Source organism: Bidens hawaiensis, unplaced genomic scaffold (assembly GCF_021521415.1).
Source record: "Bidens hawaiensis isolate Kalapana, Puna unplaced genomic scaffold, B.hawaiensis_p1.1 tig00009285_1, whole genome shotgun sequence".
Classification (NCBI taxonomy): Eukaryota; Viridiplantae; Streptophyta; class Magnoliopsida; order Asterales; family Asteraceae; genus Bidens; species Bidens hawaiensis.
The window spans coordinates 607,885-635,651 of record NW_027491685.1 but is presented as its reverse complement, the minus strand read 5'-3'; the positions used below and the strand labels follow the sequence as shown (position 1 = coordinate 635,651).

The following is a 27,767-nucleotide window of genomic DNA, read 5'->3' as shown; positions in this document are numbered from 1 at the left end:
TCTTTTTGGTAATTTATTGCACGCATTTTTATAGCATACTTTGTTAGATTAAAAAACATCCAAAAAAAAACTTCTTGCACATTGTCATCAAATCCACAAATTGAAATTGGAAAGTGTCTGTTAGGGGTGTTCAAAACAAATCTAAATCCAAATTCGTATCCGAAATATCCAAAAATACAGATAATCCAAAATTTTAGTTTGTTTTTTAATTATTTAATAATTTTAAATTATTATCAATTTGAAAACCTTCTCACCTAGTTTATCCATTCCTTCTCGCCACTCAAATGCTCAATTGAACTCAAATGCTTATCTACCCTCGTTGTTGCTTTTCATCTTTGTCTCGCCGGCACATGAATTCCGATCACCAGTCCGTCGTCGGACCGACTACCTTCCCCGCATTCTCCAATTTGCGAACTCCGAATTTCGACTGAAGTCTGAAACTTCAATCGCATCTTCTACGCTCTAATTTCATATCTTTGTTTTTAACCAAGTTAATAAAGTTTAAATATCTAATTCCCGGTCTTCAATGTTCTATTATTTCAAGTTTGAAACAACTGTATTTGCTTGAAATGTTAATTTTTTTTGTTGTTTAAGATTGAATCATGTCACACCCCGACCAAAGGCGGCGGAACATGCCGAGGTGTAACGATTGTCCATAAGCACATAACACTAATTAAAGTGACAGTATTTAATAAACTCATTTCATTTCACAACATCGAAAATGTCACATAACAATTATCCATAAAATAACCATAAACAAGATATCACAAAATATGGCAAATTGATATTGTTCATTTTTACTAATATCCAAAGGTCTTTGATGTCGTTTTCTTCACAATCATAAATCAACCAAGATGCAAACCTGCAACATTTCATAAAATAAAGTTTGTCAACACAAAGGTCGGTGAGCAATTCATAAGTTTAATCATATTAGTATATAATAAAGATAGCCACAAAACTTGCATACGAAACGATAAATAAAAGTGGTAATTTGGATAAATAGATATCGCTAAACACATTAGCGACACCTAGCTATAAGGGGATGCCAAATACTCTAGGATTTTATAGTTATCGTTAATTGCATTACGTTAACGACACCTTGCTATAAGGGGATGCCAAATAGTCTAGGATTTTATAGTTCCACCAACCAAAAGCGATAAACACATAGGCATATAAGCATAGAACACCAAATCGAGCAATTATTTAGGTAAAGTATACAACTACGTTTGTGGTTTAAGATTCAAATATAAAGCATTTTGTTGAATAAGTATGAAATGTTACCCCCAAAATAAAAGATGGAAAATGGGGTATGAAGCACTCACCTTCAAGTAGTAAACTTGAAAGATAATAATTTGGAGATTTGTCGGAACGACGAGTTTAACACACAATGCCTAAAAAGAAAAGAAGTCTTGAATTTAGAAAGGTTGTCTTGAAGGTCTTTAAACAAAATAATGTTGAGAAATGTAAATAATTAAAGTTCAAGGTTTAAAATATGACTATTTAAGAATTTATAATAATAACCCTTTAAAAATGTAAGTTTGCTCGAAACCGGGTTAAAGTATCTAACCTTAATATTTACTCAACCTATGTTAAGTAATAAGGTAGGTAAAATGCAAGAATGCAAATCCCTTTGGAATAAAGATACTAAAACGGGTTTTTTTTTATCGAGTTTCGGGTTGTCGGTTTGGGTCTTGATAATTGGTCAAACCCAAAGTCAACTTTCCAAAATATTGAATGTTATGAGATAACTCAATAAAATTTAATAAGTCTTAACCAAGTATGTAGTTCCATTGTTTTAGAACTAACAACGCACGTTAAGCGAGTGTTCGGTTTTGTCGGTCCAAACTTTGTTATGAGATCAAGTTGGATCCAACATTTCCAAGTACTTAAGAAAATATTTAAAAATCAATTTGTAACTATTTTTAAAGAAATATACAAGTCTTGATGGCTAAAAAAACACACTTGTGTGTCTTAAGCGAGCAAGAATCAGTTTGGTTTGGTTTCCATCTCACAACAAGTTCATAGATGGTTTCCACATGTCCAAACACTAAAGAACTTGTATAATAATGTACAAATAAAAAAACACCAAAAGTTAACAATAAAGTTTTTAAACAAAAGTTCGGTTTTCGGTTCGGATCGTGTTTCGGGTTAAGACCGAGGTAAGATTCTACAAACCCATAACCATAGAATTTGTAAAAATGATTTTAGAAACTAAGATCTAACACTAAGTATGTTTAAACAAACAAAACTAGTAACAAAGTTCGGTTTACGGTTTAGAGCTATTTACGGTTAAACCGAAGCATAGACTCTTAAAAACCCATAACCACGGAACTTGTAAACACGACCAACAAACTAAAATAAGCAAGATTAATATGTATGAACAAGTTATATAGATGTATATATATCAAGGACACGAAGTCCTCCATGAAGCCTTGCCTTATGGGGTCCGAAACCTCACCGACCGGAATCGGAGAAGTAACTACCAAAGGTAAACAAGGGGTGTATATTATATATATGTTGCACAACCATAAACAAGTATTAATAAGGCTACATAAACTAATTAAAATGAAAGACCAAAATCCTTCAAGAACACTTAAGAAGATAACCTTGAATCTTTGATGTTTGAGAGAGTTTTTTTTTTTTTGGAGTTGTAGCAAGGGAAAATGAAGAGGAAAGGTGGTGTATATATAGGGTAATGTTGGTGGTCAAATATGGGTGTGAGACACAAGAGTTTTCATGCAAAATGGATCAAGACAAAAACACAAAACAACAAAAAAATAAATAAATAAAAATAAATAATAAATAAATAAATAAAAATAAAAATAGGATGTTTTCAAGACCCAACAAGTGTGAAACAATATTGTAACATAAATCCATCATTTTGATTATAACATAAGCTTCGGTTTACAAATCGGGTCGGTTTACATAATAAACAAATACAAACAAGACCCGAAATTGACGATTGTCACAAATCAGATAGGATTTTGTTGTTTGGAATTTAGCTTTTACTAAAGAAAATATGATTTCTTTTTTGCTTTCTGAATTCAGATATCCGAAATTTTGAATACTGATTCGGATAGAGAAATCCATTATCCGAAATTCGGATATCCAAACAGTTTTGAACACCCTTAGCGCCTATGCATCATCCAAGAACTCTAATCCCGATGATATTTTTACTAAGCGGGAAAGTCCTCATGATCATAGGATCATGAATCCTAACAAACAAAGTAATAGGAATTTGTATATGATTAAGGTTTTTAGGGTAAAACCCATCAGGTTTTAGACTATTAAGGTTATATGATTTCAGCTTATATGTATCCGCTTGTAATTTTTCATTAGGGGTACATTAAATGATACATATTTTTATGGTATTATATCCTTAGTTTCTCCAAACCTATCTGTGACATTCGTCAAAATTCATTTACCGAAACTCAACTCGTATGAATTTAATCAAAAATAATAATAATAAAAGTCCGGTCGTGTATTTATTATTTAGATTATTGTTACTATTTACGATTTGCAAGCATGAAATAAAAGTCGTGGCTAGTTCGATTATGCTCATTAAAGTTTGTTGGTTAACTCTTGGTCAACTTGTTAGTTAGTATGGTCGGTTCTTACACTCAAACCTTAGGGACTAGAGTGCAGTTTCTTTATTAATCTAGATGTTGATCACAACCACACTATTTACACCATCTTTATCAATTATTAATCATATTTGAATCCGTTATATGTTACAAGACAGCGGCATGATCGTATTCCAGTGTTTATCAATCATTATCAATGGTTTGAATGCGTGTTATTAACATTAATTTAGTTTTAAAATTTAAAAACGCATATCAGTCCTTAAATCATCAAATTAACTGATTGTGCTAACGATCTCTATAAATTGAGACAATCAAATCATCCCCTGGCCTACCACGAACTCTTTGGAAATCTCAATTTCATTTCAAACACTCTCTGATCGTCTTCAAGGCTTATCAATAAAACCGAACCCAGACAAAAGACGTTCACCTCTAATTAGAATTCGATCCGGTAAATTGATTTGTACATTTTGTTCACCTTGGTCTCAAGAACAAAAGCCATCTGTCAATTTGTATCGATAGAGGGCAACTTGATCTAATTTTGGGGAATATCGTTCTAGGGTTTTGTATGAAATTGGGGATAAACTATAACTTGTGTTTATAATTAATCAGGACCAATTTTTAACCAATAATCAATGTAGTCCAGTTGGTATGCGCGTGTGTGTAGGTTCTGCAAGACTTGGGTTTGAACCTTGCTGGACCTTTTATTTCCTTAGTTTACATTTCATTTTTCTTTAATCAAATTTTATTTATAAAAGCCAAGAAAGTTTACTTATAGGAACCGGCGCGTTATGCACTTGTTTAAGACTAGCATTGTTACCCGCGCGTTGCGGCGGTACTATTTTTATATGGTTACAAATTTCGTTTTATTAGCCAACATTTGAGTAGAAATTCTAAAGCGTACGGGTAACACATACCGTCTGGTTCATTTGTCTTTCTTTTTCTTGGTTTACAAAATGTAAACTGTGTAGAGTGAATAAATGTAATTTTGAAAATAAAATGGTGTAAAATATTATCTTTAAACAGTTCACACTATAACTTGAGAGGAACCAAATTAGCAACCTTTGTGTTTTGCGAAGGACATGAAAATGGAAATTGCATGGGTACAACAAATCCTATCTTTATTGGTGAGTTGTTCAAACATGAGCAATAATGCAATCTTTTAACTATCATGGACTTCACCTGCACAATCAAAACATAACGATGTGATTGAAGTTAAACCTGAAAAGAATAATAATATGTAATGAAGATCAACCATGACAGATCATAACACATTATTCTGAAAAAAAATCTATATCTGATCACATTGATAAAAAACAGCAAATTAATCCAAATTATGGTATCTCATCATCATTTGTTAAATCTACCTCTTTCAAAACCATGCATTTTTCATATCGCAATGAATTCTCAAAACCATATTTACTTACATATTGAAATTTTACACCCTTATTTTTGAAGTCAAATACAATCATTTTGAATATAGAACTCCTGGTTATACGAACTTAATTTAAAATCAACAAATCAAGGATATGCAATTAAAAACACTTACTGGATTTTTGTTTAAAAAGAGGGGTTTTGTTATGGTATTTCAGATTTTTATCTTCGTAGTCTTGAAAGTCGTCTTTGAAATCTTCTGGAAGTTATTGGTGTTGCTATGGAGTCGCCGGAAAAGAAAACAAAGTTTATTGTGTTGCTATAGCTTCCTTTATACCCCAAATTGATTGAAACCATATATACGATTCAGCCATCAAAACCCTACCAACGTCGTGGTCGCGGTTGATGATCGGAATAGAGTATTGTTGTTGTGTGATCAATTTATTTATTCGAATTCAATTGAAACAATCAGAAAATAAAAACTACCGTCGGAACCCTAGAATCACCCGGCCATCGAATGGAAGTTTTATGGTGGTGAGGATGATATATATAGGGTGTGAATTGGTAGCAAGCGACGGAGAAGCGGTGGTTTAAAGAGATGCCTTCTCAAGCGACGCGATTGTTGGCCGGAAACTGCCGTAACCGTTTGGCAGTTGAAGACAGAAAGGAGAAGACGTGTACCCTATCATCATTTCTAATATAATAATTATTAATAAATATACGTTTGGCAGACGGAAAGGAGAAGACGTATACCCTATCAATCTATCATCATTTCTAATATTTCTAATATATAATAAATATAACCAATTCTAAATCGGATGATTCAAAAATTAATTTTTAAGACTTCGATTTGTTTCCCATCCATTATTTATTCTAAGAAAAACCACTAAAACAGTTATCTCACCGTTGTATTAATTTTGTTATAATTAATTCCACTTTAATGAACATTTTCTTTTAACAAAGGTTGTGTGTAACAAAGGACTTCTAGTCTAATAGTATTTTGGTGGTGGGATAAGACTTAGTGACCATAAGATCCTGGGTTTGAATCTCACAAGAGGGGATTTTTCTCAAATATTGAGTTTCCTCCTGAATTGGTAGCTTAGTGGTGGATATGATCGTGTGAAACCACTGGTGGCACGATGATACTCCAGTGGTCCGTGAGTGATTCAAATTAGTCGTTCAAAAAAAAACGTTGTGTGTTAATATTTACAAATTGATAATATATGAACACAAGAAAACATATTTAGTCTTTTCCCTAATAATAGTTGTATGCGTACAATGCAAATCGTGCTCGCTTATCAAATTATAAATGAAACCCCAAATTCATATACGAACCCTAAATCCCAAAGTGTTTTAGTTTTTGTTTTCATTAGTGATTTATTTTAGTCTTTACGCCTTTGTCTAGGAAGATTCGCTTGAGAATCACCTAACAGATCCCTTGAATCGTTCATCGTTTATCCTCGTTATTGAGATGAGTTTTTCATAACCCATTCTTTTCACTTTTAACATTTTTAGGGTGTAACACGCGACCGTGCTTTCACGTTATTTCATTATCATTGTTCGCAAACCGATTCACAATTATGTCATGCGTGTTAATAATATTTCTTTCATATTGTTTATGATGACTATGCGTGTATATGTGCGATGTGTTTATCACTTTATGGTTGGTATATCAAACATCAAACATCAAACATTTAACCATAAAGCGAATCGAATTATCTCTTGTCGGACACTCCCATTTTGATTGGTATATAACGATGTTTGATGAAAGAGATAATTCTGACAATATAACGATGTTTGACAATATGACAGTGAAATATTATTAACCATAAAGCGATAAACACATCGCACATATTGTTTTGATATTTGATGTTTGATATACCAGTGAAATTTTAATACCGACCCTGTAGAATTTCGAGAACGACAAAATGACCCCGTGGAATTTTAAGAACGACCCCCACTAAATTTCGAGACCGACGCAAATAAAACTAAACCTACATATTTACAATTATAATTTATTCAATTAAATATGAGTTTAATAGAAGCAGTTTTAATACAAATTTAAACTTAAATAACCAATCAATCTATACCGAATTTTTATGCCCGAGTCCCAAACTTTAATTCAATCTACATTTAACCAAATTATAAATAAAAGGTTATGATGGTGCAACTAATATGCCAGGTGAATTCAACGGATTATAAGCTTTTTCAACATGTATTATCGTGTCATCAACTTCATTTGCATTGGTGTATTATTTATTGAATTTAGCTCTCGTATGATAATTTAAACGATCGCTGTATTGGTTTTATTAAGAAAGACTTGCTTATGAATGTCAAACTACATGATGGTTTGGTTAAATTTTAAAAAATGAAAATCGTATTTAACAACTTTAGATATATTTTATTTTAATTATTCGTTTCTAATGAAGTTTCACGTACTTTTTTTAGTTACCTGATATTTTGTTTGATTAGTTTTTTTTTCTATATGGCCCGGCCCGACCGGAGTGGTCTAACTGAACCAGAAAAATTATATACCAATTACGGACCCTTAACGGTCGAACCAGGCCCAAAAAAAATAATTTTCATATAGTAATTGTAACCGAAAAAAATTTTCCGACCCCTATAAAAAATTTCCCAAGTTCATCATGGATCCTAGTTTATATAATAACAAAAGCAGGAGGAGTATGCATTTTCCATTATTTGTACATCATGCATCCCACTTTTTACCATGTAATATTCTTTTTATATGACTTTCATATTTTTTACTTTTGGTCCCTATACTTTTTGCATAGTTTTCAAATATGTCCCAAAATATATTTTAGTTTTAGGCGTCAATATTTTTCCACTTCCAACTTTGGTTTCCTATACTTTTCATGTTTTAAATTTTTTTTTTGTTTAGCGTTTACGTTTGAATTTAACAAGTTAACGTGGTGCAACGCATGTGTGTGGTTGAACGTTTTTATGTATATTTTCCCATTTAACAGCCCAATGGCAACGTGTAGATGTTAAGTTGACTTGGTTATTTTTTTCTATATTTTATGTTTCGGTCTAATTTTTGTGTGTTAACATGATGCAATGAACGTGTGTGGTTCAACGTTTTTACGTCTACTTTTTGTTCAATTTTCTTAATTGTTAACTTTAGTTGCTGGCTGCAGGAGTGAGGATGGCGAACGAAGGCGGCAATGGTGGTAAATTCATGCTTTTGAGTTGAGTGGATGTATAAATACATGGTTTTACACATTCGCCGCAATGCGGGGGTTGTAAATACTAGTCTACCTATTCTAATAAAGTAAAATAAATGTGGACACTTGTCATATTTTGGTTAATTCTCATAATTTTTTCCCTCCAAAACTAATATACCCTAATATATGTAATAAAACAATAATTATTCACTTTCCTTTTACACTATATTTATATAATATCTATATACTTTTATAAATATAAATATTAACATATTATTTTACTATATATACAAAATACTTTGTGAATTCCAAAAATCAACAACAAATCATGTTTCTTAAATGAAAATTGTTTTGGGTTTTTTTTGTGAAACTTAAATTTGATTTTATGGGTCAAAAGTTGGTAATAGATTGTTTGGTACAAGTTAACTACATTTTGGTCAAAATTTGTTTGTGTCAAAAATGAAAATTTTGAGTATTTTTAAAAGTTTGAGAATGCAAATTATATTTATCGCCAAATTTGTTACGGGTTCAAAGTGTTGACTTTAAAATGTCAAAAGTATGAAAGTTAAAATTTTAAACATGATTCAGATTTCAAATTTATTTTTAATGGCATTTTTTGAAATAATCAAAAGGTTTGGGATTTGGCAAACTAACTATTTTCCCCTCAAATATTAAAATTTAAGAAAACATTGCGAACACTTTCGACATTGCACCTCATGCCTTTCAATGCTTAACTTTTATCAAATTTGAAATATTTATGTCAATATTATTTTTTCTTTCAATAATGATCAGAACATTGTATGGGAAACATGACATGCGAAACTATGCTCAAATGAAACAAAATATTCACAAAATTGAATGGGTTAACATGTTTTTTATGTTGTCATTATGACAAAGTTGAGAAGTCCTCTGAAACTTATCAAAATATTTTTCATGGTGTAGCTCAGAAAAAATATAGTTCTTAAAGAACATCCATTGTTACAATTTAATGTTCTACTTTCCTTTGATTTGTGGTAAATTGATAAATATATCAATAAAGGTAACCATCATTTTGTATTTAGTCTGATTGGTTAGAACTACTATCGTATGAGAAGTCTTATTTCCGAAATTAGTTTATAACCAAAATTCTTTCAGTTATACATATATGACACCGAGAATGAATTTTTCAATAGAAAGAAGCATTCTCGGGTACGTTTTTTCACGGACATTTTTTTATTAAGTTCATTTAAAAAAATCATTTTGTGATATAAATAAAATCAATTTATGTACACATTGTATAGATACAAGCATAGATGCAATACATTTTTTTTAATATACGCTATATAATTATTTGTTTTACTTATAATTTTATAATTTGAATCATTCCGTGTATAACACGGGCTTTAAAACTAGTTAGTAATTATGACAAACTGAAAATTTTTCTTACTTTTTCAGACACTCATCACGACTTGACTCAAATTTTCGGGACGAAAATTCTTTAACATGGGAATGATGTGACAATCGTCAATTTCAGGTTAACTCCGTTAACTCAACTCCGTTAATTCAAACTTAAGATCACTAAATCTATAACCCACACTTCATTACATTTAAACTAGGGTTTAAATGACGCTTAACACTTACTACATGTGTAGTCTTTCGGGAATTGCACCGAAACGCAAACGAGTTGACGCAAACGATTGATGAATAAACGAAAAACGTCAAAACAGTAATTATGTGATAATTATGTGTTAGACTTATGTGTTATGTGATAACATGGTTATAAACGTTAACTCAAGATGTAAACAAGTTAGTTTAAGCTAGGAAAAGTAATACTTAGAAGTGGAGGGGCCAAAGTGTAACATAGATTATTATAAATACATCATTAACAATTAACCCTAACTTATTTTTCCTCCCCATTCAAAACCGATCAGCCCCTCCCTTGGTCTCTCCTTGGCTGCCGTCACCAATACACACACATACAACCACCAATTTCAAGTTTTGATCGAAGATTAAGGTGCTAGGAAGGTATAATTGATTATCCTATGCATCCTTTATACTTGATTTTGATGTTTGTTGGGTTAATCACAAACCCTAGCTGCCGATTTCATGAGTGTATGTAGTTAATATGATTGTTGTTGATTAATTGATGATTTGATAACTAGATTGGATGTTGTTACATGTTAATTGTTGTGTCTTTGATTTGAGTTCAAACGAAAACCCTAATCATGTATGTAATGTGTAATTGATGTGCATGGATGGTGTTTATGGAGTCTAGAGGGTTATATGAATGCATGATAGTTCATAGATTGTTATTATGTTGAGTTTGGATGCAAACAGTTTCTGGACAGAATGTATTATTGATGTTTAAGTGACTGTAACGAAGTGTAAATGTGAAAATTGGTTGAGATTATTGGTACTACAGTAAACTAAGTTAAGTCTAGTTTCTAAAGAATATAAACTTGTAATTTTTGGACAAGTAGAAGTTAACTTTTATGATTTTACAAAAACGTTGTGCAAAGCTGAGCTGTTAGACCTGCTGTTAGGTTGTGTTGTAAATGTTATATCTCATGAACTACGAGACCAATTTGGTTGGTTTCACTTCTGGAAGTTGACTTATTGAGTTAGGAACCTAACCCAAGTGGTCTTGCATTTATTGGATTTTTCGTTTAACGGGAATTACAAATAACATTCCATTGCGCATGAATTTGACTGTTATGAGTTTGCTGTAATGATTTGATGATTGTGAGAAAACTATGTGGAATAAAAATATAATAAAATATGTTCTGGAAACCTGAGACATATATGCTTCTGTGATGATTTTTGGTAAATTAATTGAGATGCTATGATCGGTGGAATAGTACAATCTTTCAAGTAGAATTTCTGTCTCGGTAAAACTAGCTGCTGAGTTGTGCAAAAATGCATGAAACATGATACTTGCTATATAATTGTTTTGTTTTGACCAAAATACCCTTGCGGGGAATAATTGCTAATTGATTGCCATGATTTGACCAAATTGCCCTCATGGGGAATAATGGCTAGTTAATTGTTATTTGTTGACCAAAATGCCCTTACGGGGAATAATTGATAGTGATGTACTTTATGAATACATGACACGTATATGATTGCTTACACATGTAATGTGTCACAAAAACACTTGTTAAAGTCACACACGATTCACAAACGAAACACGAAACATGTTATGTGCATAGGTATTATGTGCCGGGTCTGGAGACTCGATAATATTCCGACACTTAGAAAAATCTCTTTGTTGTTTTAGAACGCTAGAGAGAGTTTTTCTGTGACGCGCATCTTGGTGATTTAATTTGGGAATTTCTTCGCAAACAGTGAGTTTCACTTTCCCCTCTTTAAACTGTTTTCAAACGCTTTTTACTTGGGGGAGATAACATACTCCACAACGCATTTAAGATTTTGTTATAAATTATATATCACTTGTAAAGGCTAAGTGGCAAACGAAACATTTGAAGTCCTACACATCGAACCGGTTAATATTTTGAATAGCGAGTCACTGTTGAGTAGTACTACTGGGTTTGACAAACCCCACCCAACGCTAAACTCGACTGGAGGTCGAGCGGGTGTAATTTTGGCTAACACGTACCATGGTCTGGATGACCTGGTGACAAGGCACTTAATAAACGAGTCAGCTTCGGTGTCGAACACTTAGTAATACTTGTTGTATAGACTAGCTACCTATCGATATATAATTGACATAACACTATCTGTAACGCAAAACGCTGTAACGCAAAACGCTGTAACGCTGTAACGCACAACGCTGAACGCTTTATTTTTATTTAAACTTGTGAACTCACCAACCTTGTGTTGACACTTTTAGTATGTTATTCTCAGGTAGCCGAGGCGGGCGCGCGGTTTAGGAACATGCATTGCTTGATAAACTTTTAACTATGCAAACTTACTTTTAACTGTTATCATTAGTTTTAAATCGTCCTGCGTGACGTAACATTGTTTCTATGGTTTTACGCTTCCGCACTTATTTTCATTTAAACGTTTTTATGGTTTGATTATAACTAATGATTCCGATCCTGTTAGTTCACACCCTCTGACGGTAAAACTCCGTTAGTGGATTTTGAGGGTGTGACAGTAATAAAATAGCATATATGCCAAAATAATCTCTTCATTAAAAGTTTCTATATAAGGGGGTGTTTGCGATACCTTATTTTACATCCTTATAACATTTTATTAAGTTAATAAGTTACAAAAGTGTAACTTATGAAACTTTTATCTCACAATATAAGTAATCCCAAACATTTTATTACTTTTCAAAAAGTTAATAAGTTATAAGTTGGTGAAAATAATCAATCCCAGACACTCCCTAAACCCCTCGTGTCACATGAAAATCCTTTCTTTCTTTTTGGCCTTTATAGGTGCGAAAGTAAAGAAACCAAAAAAGGGTTAAAATGGTCAGGTAAGTTGAGCTGTTCTTGTAACCGAAGATATCACTACAGTATTATTTTAAACTCATCACATGCTTCATTTGGTTACAGAAATCAAGAAAACGAGATATATGTGCTTGTCAAACACATATCCTTTCTTTATTTTTCCTCTTTCCAAGAAATTAAAAACAAAAAAAAAAAGAATAAACAAAAACAATAATCCGGAAGCCACTCTTATCAGAGCCAGGTTTCGATCCTGGGACCTGTGGGTTATGGGCCCACCACGCTTCCGCTGCGCCACTCTGATTTGGTGATATTACTCGAAGTTAATAACCTTATATTACTAACATAAAATGGAAAAGAGAGTGTTTTGATACTTTACGAATGGATAGCCGACAGAATAATAATAATAATAATAATAATAATGTAATGAATGATGAATGTATTTATAATATAAATATAATAATAATAATTTGTTCCTCCGAATTTTGAGAAAGAAGAAAAAAAGACGACTACTGATTTTCAGAGGTGAGAGGATCTTCAAGGTAATCAATCGTCCTCTCTCTCTCTCTCATATTATTATTATTATTATTATTCATGTGTATGTATATGTATATCTATCTATATGTAATGATTTAAGGCTGGTGTTTGCGTATAGATTTGTTTGCTTCAACGATGGCTTCCAAGCGGATCTTGAAAGAACTCAAGGATCTCCAGAAAGATCCTCCTACCTCTTGCAGCGCAGGTATCCTATACGTATATCTATATCTGTAATTGATTGATTTCATCTGTGGGTTTGTGAGATTATTCTGTTAGGATGATGATTAGATCGATCTCTATGTTTTAGTATACATGTTGACCTTAGATTGACTATTGATTTGCCATTGTATTGGATGAATCATGGATGTCGGATTCGTTTTCGTGATTTGTCGGTCAAGTTCAAGTTCGTTAATTGTTTTGCTCGCTCTATTGATTTTAGGCCCCGTGGCGGAAGACATGTTTCACTGGCAGGCTACGATAATGGGGCCGCCCGACAGCCCGTATTCGGGTGGTGTTTTTCTAGTTACTATCCATTTCCCTCCGGATTATCCGTTTAAGCCACCGAAGGTGCATCATAGTCCATACGCAGGATGATATTTTGTTACGTGCGTATTAAACATTTAAACGTTTGTGTAGGTGGCTTTCAGAACAAAGGTTTTTCACCCGAACATTAACAGCAACGGCAGCATCTGTCTTGATATTTTGAAGGAGCAATGGAGTCCGGCTTTGACTATTTCCAAGGTTGATGTTTGAGTATTTGACTATTTGATTTAAGTTACACTTACACATGACATGACAGATTTAGCTTTTGTTTTTTAGGTTTTGCTGTCGATTTGCTCTTTGTTGACGGACCCGAACCCGGATGACCCGCTTGTGCCCGAGATTGCTCACATGTATAAGACGGATAGGAGCAAGTACGAGACAACTGCACGAAGCTGGACCCAAAAGTATGCAATGGGTTAGTTACTGTTTTTTTGTTATTTCTATGAAGAAAAAGATATATATGTAATGAATGAAATGTGTGAATTATGTTTTCGTGTATTGTAATTTGTAAGGCGGGATTTAGAAGGGAAAGGTAACAAACATGCCCATCCTAAAAGACACTTTTTATCTGTTTTGCGTTTCTAAACGATCTAAGCTTGTTCTATTTGTACTTCTCGTGCTCTTTGCTTTCTTAAATGTGCACGTCTTAGTTCAACTTTATTGGGTTGCAATGTCGCATTGTATCAAAGTAGATTCGATTCGATTCTCTATGCAAAGCAGCCCTTTATTTGCATTTGATGCAAAGTAGTAAATAGAAATGTACCATGACGCTTAATGGCATCAAGGTGTGAAGTAAAGGCATTCATTTCTAAATGGTTCAGCATTATAGTCTCGTGATAGAAATTGGTGTAGATTTAAAAGTAGGTTTAGAGATGGTGTGAATTACGGCTTCTAAAAAGGCCGACGCACAATAACTAAGTAGCCGTAAATTGTGTAATGAAAATAAGGATTCAAGGTGATTAAAACAAAGTTATGGTTTTTTTAAATTGTTGAAATATAAAAGCTTCAAAAAAGTTGCAGATTCAAGATGTGATCTTATGTCTTTGTGGTTGTCCATCACCATGTGTTCTGCATCATGAAACAGATGAGAGAGTTTTCACATTATGAAGAAAACTCAAGAGCTGACCGGATTGTAAAACTGGTTCTAATAGAAACAGGTTCGGTTCCAACCTTACCCTTCGGTCAGATCAATTCCAACTGTTTTGCTTAAACAGGTTTGGAACCAGGTTACGAATAACCAAATTTTGAAACCGGTTTTGACCATTGGATGTGATCGGTGATCCAATTTTGTATAGCCTTTTTTTGTGATTTTAGACTGTTTTCCTGTCTTTTTGCCATTTTGTTCCCATTTGTTAGTCTAAGGGTATGTTTGGCAAGGAGCTTTTAGGGCTTCAAGCTTTTAATAAAAAGCTCATACTCAATTAAAAGTTTTGTTTGGTTGAAGGAGCTTGAAGCTTTTAGGTCATGAGAAAAAGTTTAAAGCTTGAAGCTCCTACTAGTAGCGTTTAGAAAAAGCTAAAAGTTTTTAGTATTTTAATTACTTAAATAACCTTCCAAAATAAGTACATTTAATATTATTTTTTTTTCGTTACGCCTATTTTGGTCATTTTATACATTTTATTAAAAGATTCAGTTACTTTGCCAAGCATTTAAATATATCTAAAAAGCTATAGCTACCAGCTTCAATCCACCAGCCACCAGTTACAGCTACCAGCTAGTTTTGCCAAACATACCCTAAATAGGTACTTAGTGTTTTTGTTTAATTGCATGGCTCATAAGCGCTCTTAAATCTCAAGAACGCTCATGGCTTCCGAAAGTGGGCAGTCTTCTGTTGGTGCTTTGTCAAGTAACATCGTTGTGCAAGTTTATTCTACCAGGAGAAACTAAGTATTTTGGTCCATTTGAAATGTCGTACGGTCTAAACAAAGTTAGACACAAGAATTTTGGTGTATATTTTAAGCCAGAGTAAAACTCAAAATTGAAAAAACAATTATATTAGAATTGCATTGCAAGGTAGGGATGAGTTGGGTACCGTACCGTTCCGAAAATACCGATCCCAAAAATCGCCAAGTCTTGGTACCGGTACCGATACCGAAATATTCGGTTCAGTACCGGTATGGTACCGTATTGAAGGTAAAAATTTGGGAAATACCGGTACCGTACCGATCCCGAAACTCAAAACTTTGGTACCGATTCGGTACCGACGGTACCAAATCGGTACCGATTTCGATACCAGTACCGGTACCAACTACCAAATGCTCATCCGTATTGCAAGGTGGTGGAAGGCACTCCAACTATCCAACACTCTAAGAACGTACACCAGCAAATCAGGTGGTTTGGTTTTTGCATGAGCTAACCGGTTGCTAACCGGTTAGAAAATTGAAATTTGTAAAAATACCAGATTGAAGACCGGGCTGCAACGTAATACAGGTTTGATTCAGCCCCGCTTCAGATCATCGTTTCGGCATCTCTAGACTGGGTATAACACACCTACATGGCTACATGTTTATTTGATGTTAAGGCTATAAAGATAAATGAGATCACGTTATAAACCGGCTATTATTTTGCTAACACGTAATGTAATGACCTCATTATTTTATAATATCATCAAATTTGTAAAACACAAAAATAAAATTGATCATTTTCCCTGATTTAAATAGTGATTTATAAATTGAAAAACTTGCATGATATAAAAAAAGTGTGTTGGGCCCGATGGTTATTAATAGGCCTAACTTATAAGTGGGATGTGGGCTTGGCCCTAATAGAAAAGGTAGGTCGGTAGTAGAGGTGTACAAAACCGGTTTTAAACCCAAACCGAACCGGTTTGGTCAACGGCTGGTCAAAACCGGTTTGACTCAAACCGGTTCGGTTTATAAACCGGTTTAGACACAAGATAGGCCGACCTGGTCACGTCAGTTCGGTTCGGTTTAATTTAAACCGGTTTAACCGGTTTTGGCCGGTTTTAACCGGTTTTTCTCAAACCAGTTCGGTTTTAAAACCAGTTTGGTAGATCTTAAGGGGAACCGGTCATGAAGCTGGCGGTTTGGGAACCGGTTTGGGTGAAACCGGTTTTAAACCCAAACCGGTTCGGTTCGGTTTGCCTAAAACCGGTCCCAAACCGGTTTTTTTGTACACCTCTAGTCGGTAGGATATGGTTTTTAAACACAGTATATAACGAAAGAATTACAATTGTTTTGAGGTTAAGAAATAAGTACAAAACTAATGGCCAATTAGTTCAAGGGTATTCCCGTTATTTTTCTTGCGGGAGGTTGTAGCACGAGTCTTGTTCATGACAAAATGTCACGTTTGAGGCTATGAGCCATGGGTTTTACAACAGTGGGCTTTCAGACGGTGAGGATCCCTTGGAATTACTGGTGGGCAGGGTCACCAGTGCTGTATACGATCGCGGGCGAGGGTGGTCTTTTGCAAATGGGTGCACTGGATGGCTTAGTTTGTTGGTCATTAAAATAGAAAAGGAAGGAAAAAAAATGAAATGAGTACGAAAACTAAAAAGTGGATAATGGTAAATGGTAATGCAACCAACACTTGGTTCTGTCTCCATTTTTTTCGCTTGCCACTTGCTAAAAACCATCATATATAGGGTATGTTTGGCAAAACTAGCTGGTGGCTGGTAGCTGGAAGCTGTAGCTGGTAGCTGTAGCGTTTTAATATTTAGGTGTTTGGCAAAGTAGTTGGAGCTTTTAATAAAGACAGAATTACAAATTTTGTCCTTTAAAAAAAGCCAAAAACCGGTTCGTGTCCTTTTCTAAGTTTCCTTGCAGGCGGTGTACTTTAAACTTTTTTTTTCTACACGTTATGTCCTTTACGCTAACTGGGTTAGAAAAACACAGTTAAATGCCCTCACGTGAGGCGCATGTGAGGGCATTTTTGTCTTTTCACCTGTACCTGCAACTCCTTCTTCTTCTTCATTTTGCAGATCTTAAGCTTCTGTTTCTGTATCTAGGGTTTCACTCAAAAACAACAGGTTTCATCCTGAGTCGTGTACCTCCACTTTCCTCTTTCACCGGAAACCCACCACCACCACCACCAGCGATGGACTTTCGCCACCACGCCCCCGGCGGATCTCCTTCCTCCTCTTCCACCTCCTCCTCCTCCTCCCAAACCCACCACCGTAACGGCAACCACCAGATCCTCAACACCACTCTACTCTCCTCTTTAACCGCCTACAACGCCGTCTGTCTCTCCTTAACCTCCTCCGACCACTCCGGCTCCGGCGACGACAACCTCTGCAACTGGCTCTACGACACCTTCCTCTCCTCGGACCCAGACCTCCGTATTGTCGTCCTGTCCTTCATCCCTTTAATATCCGGCCTTTATTTATCCCGTATCCATTCAATTTCCCAAACCGTACCACCAATAACAACGAAGTGAAAGTACAATAATACCCCCCAAAAGAATGCACAGAGTAAGCCTAAGACACAGATTCTAGAGTGGTGTGATTTGTTAATCGTCTTTTCCATGTGATCGGATGATGGAGTCACCGGTGAACGGCGTCTCATCAGATCAACAGATCACAAACATAATAATAAGAGTTAACGGAATTGAATCTATGTGAAGCTAAATTGGTGAAATTAGGGCACGGAATTGACGGAATGCAGGTGGATCTCACAAGTCAAAATTAATCAGATCGAGTCAACGAGAGATTATGAGATGATGAAGTGAATGATGATACTTACAGGAGGATTTGATGGAGGCGATGAATGTGAATATGATGATTGATTGATGACGAATTGGGGTTTATGCATATATATATATAATATGTAATTTGAATGGATGAAGGAGAAGAAGGAGTTGCAGGTACAGGTGAAAAGACAAAAATGCACTCACATGCGCCTCACGTGAGGGCATTTAACTGTGTTTTTCTAACCCAGTTAGCGTAAAGGACATAACGTGTAGAAAAAAAAAGTTTAAAGTACACCGCCTGCAAGGAAACTTAGAAAAGGACACGAACCGGTTTTTGGCTTTTTTTAAAGGACAAAATTTGTAATTCTGTCTTTAATAAAATGACCAAAATGGACATAACTAAAAAACATAATGCTAAACGTAATCACACACACACACATATATATATATAGGTTTTTTCTCAGATAAATAAAACATGGTTATTTTCTATTAAATAAAACATAGTCATTGGCAAACAGTCGAGAATAAAATATAATATTATTAAATCATTATTGTCGTACATTCCACATCAAAGTAGCAATATTGTTGCGAACATGTTTCATCTCATTCGTTGTTCCTTCAAATAGACCGCTGGTGCTTGTGTCATGATTACTAACGTCATGAAGTTCATCTCGTGGTATGTAGTTTGGATGTTGCTCCATTGTAGTAAACATGATGTCTTCTTGAGAATTACGTATATAGTTATCCAATGCAAATGTAGCCATGATAACATCAATTTGTGTTTGCACGCTATACTTGGGCATTGTACCAAGTATCTTAAATCGTTTCTTCAAAATTCCAAATGACCTCTCAATATAACTTCGTAAAGATGAATGTGATCGGTTGAAAGCTTCATGCATATTATTCGGGGGCTCCCTTGAAATTGAGATTGATGGTATCTTGTCTTGGAATATGGAACAAGGTACCCTTTTCTGCCTGGATATCCTTTATCAACCAAATAATATCTACCTGATAAAGGAGTTGAAAAACAAAAGACGTTGGAATTTATTAAAAGTAACATGAAACAGTTCCAAATACATGTGTTAAAAATTATAAATATTACCTTTAGGTGGGTGTGGGAAGTTGAATTTACTATCTTGGGTCGCATTAATGAAAACACGTGTGTCATGTGCTGAACCCTCCCATCCAATCGATACGAATGTGAAACACATATCAAAATCACATGTTGCCATTACGTTGAAAGTTGGTACCCCTTTTCTACCAATATAAGGTAGTTGTTGATTCTCTGGGATGCAGGCCCCTATGTGTGTATCATCAATACATCCGATACAATCCTAAATATAATTTAAAATTAGTTAAATAACAAAGCACATAAGCATGAATGACATTAATCAATTTAATACCTTGAAATACGGCATGTATCTTTTGTCGTTCAATATTTGAGGTGGTACAAACTGAAAAGTTGGATCTTTTGGTCTTATAATGTCGCGTGCTAGACCTTGAAAACCTTTATCTCTACCGGTTATTGCCTCTAAAACTACATGAAATGCTCTACTAATAGTCTCCCCAGAACGTTTAAAACGCTCCCCAACATCCCTATTAGATAATCCCAATGCCAATGTATACAGAAATATCCCCACCTTCTCACAAGTTGACATTCTATCACTCGACTGCAATCCATAGTTTAATTCAAGCTCTCTACATAATTTCATAAACATGTTTGGATGCATTCTGAATGCATTTACACATCGTATAGGATTGCCATTTAAAACATCCTTTCACACATGATATTGGATCTTCTGGTTCTAGTCATCTAGTCATGAATCATGGCTCATGTCCACTTATGAACCATTTTGTGCAGGACCCACATGACTGACATTCTTTTAAGATTTAATGCTCATCTAATCCAATTCAGTGTAACAGCAAGTCCACATAATTAAGTTCTACAAGTCAGACAAGGCGACATAAGTCGTTTTTAATGTTCGATTCTCTATCGCTATATTATGTTAACGGAAAAAACCTCATCGACATGATTTATACGTCAACGCAAGTTCCAAGTCTCTCTTTTCAGTTCACATCCTAGTTTTTGTGGTGTTCGGATAAGAATATGTTTCATAATTGAACTGGTGCTTGCTTGCTTACCCCCAACTCTTTACCCGGCACCCACCCCGACAACCATAACAAACTTATGATGCATCTAATTAACATATTAACTAGACTAATATCAACAAATAATATGATCATATAAGAAAAGCTATTCATCAAACAAACAGATGTATTGAAATAGAAGTGTTACGTAACCCAATTGATTTGCATCAAAATTAAGAAAGTTAGCAACACTAAAATTAACAGAAACCACATGTTTATAATATGCTATTAATCTTCACGAGTTAATATCTATAGGGTAAAATAGTAGGGCATGAAAGATAAAAGCACAAGGAAGGAGATAAAGCAAGCATGTTAAAAATTACCTGTGATTAATGGAGTTCGATGGATGATTACAGTGGTTGTTGATAGGATTTAACCCTAGAAGCTTGCTGTTGTCGATGGATTTATCCTTGCTGTTGAGGATGAAGACGTTCGTTGTTGTTGTGGGCTGTTGTCGATTGATTTATCCTTGCTGTTGAGGATGAAGACGTTCGTTGTTTGTTGTGGAGATGAAAAGGTTATTTAGGTGATATAAACTCTAGAAGCTTGTAGCTTTTTTTAAACGTTTCTACTATGAGCGTTTCAAGATGGAACTTTTTATCCTAATATAAAAGCTTCAAGCCCATTGAACCAAACAAGGTCTTTTGTTGGGTAGTAGCTTTTTCTTAAAAGCTTGAAGCCTGAAGCCCTTAAAAACTCCTAAAAGCTCGTTGCCAAACATACCCATAAACGTATATCCAGCCAATTAAATAAACATTTTTTTTCAAGCCGACTAATGATATTCTTCAAGTAAAACGGTATAAATATATATTTCAAACTAATTATTAAAGAGTAAATCACTAAATTACACGTTTTTGTAAGTAAAAGTTTCATATTTATTCTTAATTTTTGAGAAAATATGTATTTGGTGTTTGTTCTTTTTCACCAACATTACATTTCCCCCGAAATCAACTCCCAAGTCCATGGAACCGAAGGTAAATCTGAGTCAAATTCAAAGCAGGGATGGCAAAATATCCCAAGCCTAATAGGCATATTCAAAGCCCAACAGGTATTGGGCCAGGTATGGGATTAGTTTTGAAAATTTTTCACGGGTAACGGCTAGGTATGGGATTTGGTGATACCCGGTCCGATTACCCGAAAACCCATATCCGTTTATCCGAACTATATACCCGAAAAATTTACACTTAAAAAAAATTCCTAACCCTTGTCTAATAACACTTCATTTTTGTAAGTTCATTTGAAATATATATATATATATATATATATAAGACATGTATTTTAAAAATATTATTTACATTTTACATGTTATTAAGTTTATACATAAAGTTATATAAAAAATGTAGTAATTATTTATTTATGATAATGTTTATATGTACGTAATGTGTCATATTTTAATTTATAATAATTCAAGTATAAATAAAAAAATATATACGATAATTATAATGGTAAAAAAATATAGATGGAAATCCTATTAGGATTTTTTTTTAACAAACTAACGGGTATACCAGATACCTGACGGGTAATTACCCGACGAGTAATGAGCAGGGTATGGGACTGAATTTACAACCGGGTATGGGTATGGGATTTGCAATACCTGACCCGAACCTGGCTCATTGCCATCCCAAATTCAAAGTTGATAGGGTCACCTGCAGTGAACTAGCAAATACAAGATGCGCTTGATGTGGAGATTGATGGCGGTGGGCTTTGTTTTGCATCTGGTGCAGTGAAAAGAGATAGTCAGGACCGTCGAACCTCATCAAAATAAAACAAACATGAACAAATGTTTGTTGTCTTTCTTAAGACTTTTTTTATGTCAATGAATGTTGAATAAAACATTTATTTTTATATATTTAAGTTTATGATAAACATAAACATATTAAAGTAAATAAAATTTAGGAAAGGAGAATGTATCTCACTCTATATCAGTCAAGATCTAGGGACAAAGGTGGCATGAACCTTGGCTTTTACTATTCAAACTATCTATTTAATTTCATAGATATAGCTTTACGTTTGTCTTTTTCAACTTTATCATAATTTAATCGATAATTTTCTGCAATATATTTTTAAATAATAAAAAATCACGTGTAAACCAAATTTTAATACTTAGCAGAGAGGTCGTGCACACGAGTTGGGGGAAAGAATTTGGACCCATGAAATCAGGCTGCTGTTTTACCCATTAACTAATGAGTTAATTAGATTTGTTTAAGAATTATTTATTAAATCTATTTTAAAAAATCCTTCTTACATTTGAACGTAAGGTTTTATATAACTATATATTAAAGCAACATGATTTTTTCACATAGCATCATTCTAGAGCTTTCACATATGATGCTATATAGATGCTATGTGAGCAGTTTCCTATTTTATCATCTCCACATAGGATGCTACATAATATGGAGCATGAACCCGTTTAGTTATGTTATAACCCATGACCCGGTTTATCTTCAAATACAACCATCTTCATATGAAGATAACATTTTGTAAAATTTTAAAAAATAAATTATTGTGTGATACAAATCTCAAACCCAAGACCTCATGTTTCAAACTAAAGATGCTTACCAACTCCACTTAAGTAGTTATTGTGTTGAATTTCTTGACTTCTAAATGATATATTGTTAATTCACTTATAATTAATGTATTACATATAACAATTTTTTATTTTTATTATATTTTTCACCCGTGTGAAACACGGGCTCTAACCTAGTTGAACATTAAATACGAATAAATTAAATGTTTTAAAAGCATTTTGTAACATTTATAGTTTTCACACAAAATCTATAATAATAAATTTATTATTATTTTTTTTGAACGACCAATTTGGATCATTGACGGCTCACTAGCCCACATGATCATATTTATTCCACTCTAAATTGACGGCTCACTAGCCTACATGATCATATTTATTCCACTCTTAAGAGAAAACCCACTAAATAATGAGAAAACCTTATGGCCTCACTTGAGCCTCCTATATTTTTTTGTCTCAAATGTGACTTGAAACCAAGTCAACCAACCCCCTTGTTAAATTAAAGTCTTTTGATACCTCACTCTAACCGCTTGGACTAGATATCATTGGCGTAATAATAAATTTATTAACTTTCTTTTACTATTAAAAGTTAAAGTACGTGGTTTTAAACCTTAAGGTTTAGTTAAGTTAGCAAGTTGGACCGGGAACGATCCCTTAACTGGTCCAGCTAGCAAGGGTTGGCAAGTACTAGAAACAAAGAACTAATTTTTACATGTAGGCAATTAATATTTTTGAAAACTTATAAATAAGTATTTGAAACCCTCTTATACATTTTGCAATATAAAAAAACAAAAAAATTATATAAGTAATTAATTTATTATTAAAAATTGACTTTTGTATATAAAAAAAAGTAGTAAAGTATAGGATTTATTTAAGTCGGTCAGTTGGATAGGGAACCATACCTTTAGACGTTTCAATAGGCGTAGGTTGAGCCAACCATATTTTTTTCAAATAGCGATTGAATTAGCGAACCGGTCATAGTTGGATCGATTTCAGTAAACAGAACTTGGAAAAATATCTTTTTAGATTATTAGATTTGTAAATGCGTTTCTCATACACATAACAAAGTATTTGTTAATTAATCTAGTAAGCTTTTTGTGTTGTATAGGAAGCTAGCTAAACTATTATTATTTCTCTCCAAAAACTTTCTTCATTATTTTGTCTTCCTATAAAAGAAAATATTTCTCTTGTTGTAAAATAAATAGCTAAACATTATAGCATTTAAACCTTCCACAATATACAAATATATGGGAAAATTCTTAAAAAGAACCATTTAAAGAGAGAAAAAAAAATATGACCCAAGAATCTTTAATATTCCTAAAATGACACTAGAAATTTGGATTGGTAGACACCTTGGGTAGCGTTTCGACGAGATTTCCATGCCAATTAAAATCGGGCATGTGTAAAGTTACTGACAAGGCCGAACAAAAAGTTGAAAGTGTTGAGGAGCCGTCCATATTTTTTCATTAAATCTTTGCTCAAAAGCAGTCTTCCCTAATTGGTTTTTTATGTTTTATACCTGCTCCTTACAAATTCCCAACTTTTTGAAAATTGTGCTTTTTGAAATCCGTCTGTCAAGACGTATTTGAGAAAAATTTGTTCCAAAGAGACATGCTACAATCTTTTGTTCTTATAAATTTATGTCCATTTGCATCTCCATTTCCTTTCTCTCATCCATTTCTCTTCCAATTTTCTTTCATCTACATCTGCATTTCTTTTCTCTCATCCATTTATATTGAGTTACTAAACGTCTACATGCATAGGTCATGTGGGGTAGTTATTTCAGTTACTGTTACGAATGAAAATCGAGATGCTTAGAGCATGTTTGGAATTGAATTTGAAAAATGCTTATTTGTTTATTGGTGTTTTCAAAAAACCAATAAATTAAAATGTGTTTGGCAATTACAAAAAGCTTTCTTATTTTAGCTTTTTGAAAGAGTTAAAAAACAGTTTTCTAAAACCCTAAATTCTGGCTTTTTAAAATGACTTTTTAAATAAGCCAATAAGCATTTTTCAAACTTAAACCCAAACATGCTTTTAATATGTTCTAATCACAACATTGAACAAGATGTGTGTGAAACCTATGACTTATTTAATTTAATAATAGTACAAGGATTAATTATACCTAACGGAAACTAATTATTACTTGAAAGTGATATAATTTTAAGAAAAGAAACATTTGTATACCGCAATATTTAAATGCGTTCGGTACAATATTTAGTATTAAAATTTGCAAGAATTATGTATGGAAGTTACGGTAAAAAGAGAGGAAAAGGATAATTTATCGATGGCATAATCGTATTATGTTTCTCAGTTAAATCAAAATCACAAATTTTTCAAGACGAAAATTAAAAAGATGAATCACTAGTGGCTCGTAAATTAAAGATGGCTAAACTTCATTATTGTGGATGAAGATCAAAGAAAATTGGAAGAGAAATAGATGAGAGAAGAAATGAAAATGTAGATGAAACATAAATTTATAAGAACAAAATATATGAATTTCGTCTCCAGTGAACAAATTCTTCTCAAATACGTCTTGACATACGGATTCCAAAAGGCACAATTTTCAAAAGGCTGGGAATTTGTATGGAGCAGGTATAAATAAAAAGAAACTGTCGGAAAAACTGCTTTTGAGCAGAAGATTTAATGAAAAAAAAATATAGACGGTTCTCTCAACATTTTCAACTTTTTGTTCGCCCTTGTTAGTAACTTTACATGTATCATATTATAATTGGCGGAGGAATCTCGTCGGAACGCTACCCGAAGTGTCACCCCTGTCCAAATTTTTAATACGAAGTAATATTTTAGGAATATTGAAGATTTGTGGTAAAAAAAAATTTCTCTCTTTCTTTTCAAATGGTCCTTTTGAAGAATTTTCCCGATATATAAACTAACTATAGCGTATTCTGGTTTTCAAAACATTCCTGAAAATAGTATTAAACCATAAAGTTAATGTAACTTTGGGCTACATTCCAAGCGTATAAATGTACATTTGTGTTCCCTACCTATTACCTAAAATACTATTTATTGGTTCGACTATAAATTTATAATATAATGCTACTTTGACATGAGTCAAACCATTTTAAATATTTTTGTTGTATTTCTTAAGCAACAGTGTATAAAAGTTTATTGATCTTTTTCAATTGCTACAAGTACGTGAAATTTACATGCGTCTAAGTATAGTATCCTTATTTTTAAGACTTATGTATTTAAATACTTTTTAATGAAATATATTTAAAAGCAAATTTTGATTAATATGTTACGTATTTTTTCCTTTTTTAACACCCTAAAACGAGGATTATGATCCAGATCTTCTAATCATCATACTAGCTTGTAGACTCAATACAAATTATTGAAAGAGAAAATTCTCAAAATAGTCCAAAGTTAGAAAGAGATTCTCAAAATAATCCATGAAAATTTCATATTCCATAAATAGTCCAATGAAATCTATCGGCGCCGATAGGTTTGAAAAAAGTTGAAAAAATCTTTTGGTATTAGATCTTGAAAACCATCTTGAAATCTATTGGTATTAGATATTGAAAACCATCGGATTTTTTTCAACTTTTTTCAAACCTATCGGCCCCAATAAATTTCGTTGGACTATTTATGGAATGTGAAATTTTCATGGATTATTTTGATTTCTCTTCTCTTTTGAACTATTTTAGGAATTTTCCTCTTTTTGAAAATATATTATACCTTCTAGAACTAAAGAAAAAAACATAATAACTGTGGACATGGAAACAACAAATGCTACGGCTACTATTGTCATAAATACTGCATTTTATCTTAAACATTATTTAAGCATAATTGTTTGTGGGAAAAAAAAAATCCAAAAATAACCTATTTAGAGAAAGAATCTTTAAAATAGCCCAAAAAATCTTGAGTATTCTCTAATAATTTAGACTGAGTAGACGCATTAAGAGAAAATCTTTATTATGAAGGAGCAGACCAAACTTTTAAAAATATTGAGTGAGCAGACTAAATATGGAATAATGTTAATAGATAAGGCCAAATTTTTGAAAATGTTGAGGGAGTAGGCCATATTTCTTTGTTAACTTTTCTTCTCAAAAAGCAGTCTCTCCATACGGCATTTTTATGTTTCCTACCTGGTCCGTACAAATTTTCAAATTTTAACTTGGAAAATGTTCCCTTTTAATTTCGTTTTGGGAGACACGTTTAAGAGAAATTTGTTATAAGGAGACGAGATTTTTCAATTCTTCAAAATCATCATCATCATCATCATCATCATCATCTTCTTCTTCTTCTTCTTATATATATATATATATATGGAAAAGTTAACATACAAATAAAATTAACGTGCTAATTGTGAAAATCAAGTAAAGTAATTATGTAATTACTCTACTTGTATATATAATTACTCTATTTGATTTTCCCAATTAGCATGTTAATTTCATTTGTATTTGATCCAAACTATATATATATATATATATATATATATATATATATATATATAGGCTTTAGTTCATTCGAGAAGTGATCTTAATGCGAAAAATGCAAGAAATCAATATCGACCACTAGTTTGTTATATATTTTAAATGTTTATAATACAAATGACAAAGTTTTAATGGCAACATTAAAAATCTTCTCTCTTCATTTAATACAACCAATAAACCATTAATTTTTCTATTCAATTAACATAACTAATAAAATTAATCAAATTAATATATTTAAAAAATATAAATAATTCATCTATTTTATAATTTATTTCTATTCTCTCTTGATTTTTTTATATATAGATACAATTTAATCATACAATACAATTTTTTTATATCTAAATAAACAATTTTTCCAACTCAATATAATGAGTACTTTTTTTAATAGT

General features: G+C 33.0%; 1 protein-coding gene and 1 non-coding gene across 2 annotated transcripts; one reads left to right on the top strand and one right to left on the bottom strand.

The window, feature by feature from the left end:
- Nucleotides 1–12,760: 12,760 nt before the first annotated feature.
- On the bottom strand, nt 12,761–12,832 carry TRNAM-CAU (transfer RNA methionine (anticodon CAU)). Its single transcript has one exon. It is a non-coding gene; the product is annotated as a tRNA-Met (tRNA).
- Nucleotides 12,833–13,031: 199 nt separating this feature from the next.
- LOC143531893 (ubiquitin-conjugating enzyme E2 28) lies at nt 13,032–14,244 on the top strand. The gene is made up of 5 exons (XM_077027084.1): nt 13,032–13,053; nt 13,199–13,270; nt 13,505–13,632; nt 13,702–13,806; nt 13,885–14,244. The coding sequence occupies exons 2-5, from the start codon at nt 13,201–13,203 to the stop codon at nt 14,026–14,028; spliced, it is 447 nt and encodes a 148-aa protein (XP_076883199.1). The 5' UTR covers nt 13,032–13,053; nt 13,199–13,200; the 3' UTR covers nt 14,029–14,244.
- The last annotated feature ends 13,523 nt before the right edge of the window (nt 14,245–27,767 follow it).

Excerpts from the sequence above, each read along its gene's own strand:
- LOC143531893 (XM_077027084.1), top strand. The coding sequence starts at position 13,201 with ATGGCTTCCAAGCGGATCTTGAAAGAACTCAAGGATCTCCAGAAAGAT. Across the intron at positions 13,633-13,701 it reads ATCCGTTTAAGCCACCGAAG|GTGGCTTTCAGAACAAAGGT; the intron begins GTGCATCATAGT and ends ACGTTTGTGTAG. Across the intron at positions 13,807-13,884 it reads CGGCTTTGACTATTTCCAAG|GTTTTGCTGTCGATTTGCTC; the intron begins GTTGATGTTTGA and ends TTTGTTTTTTAG.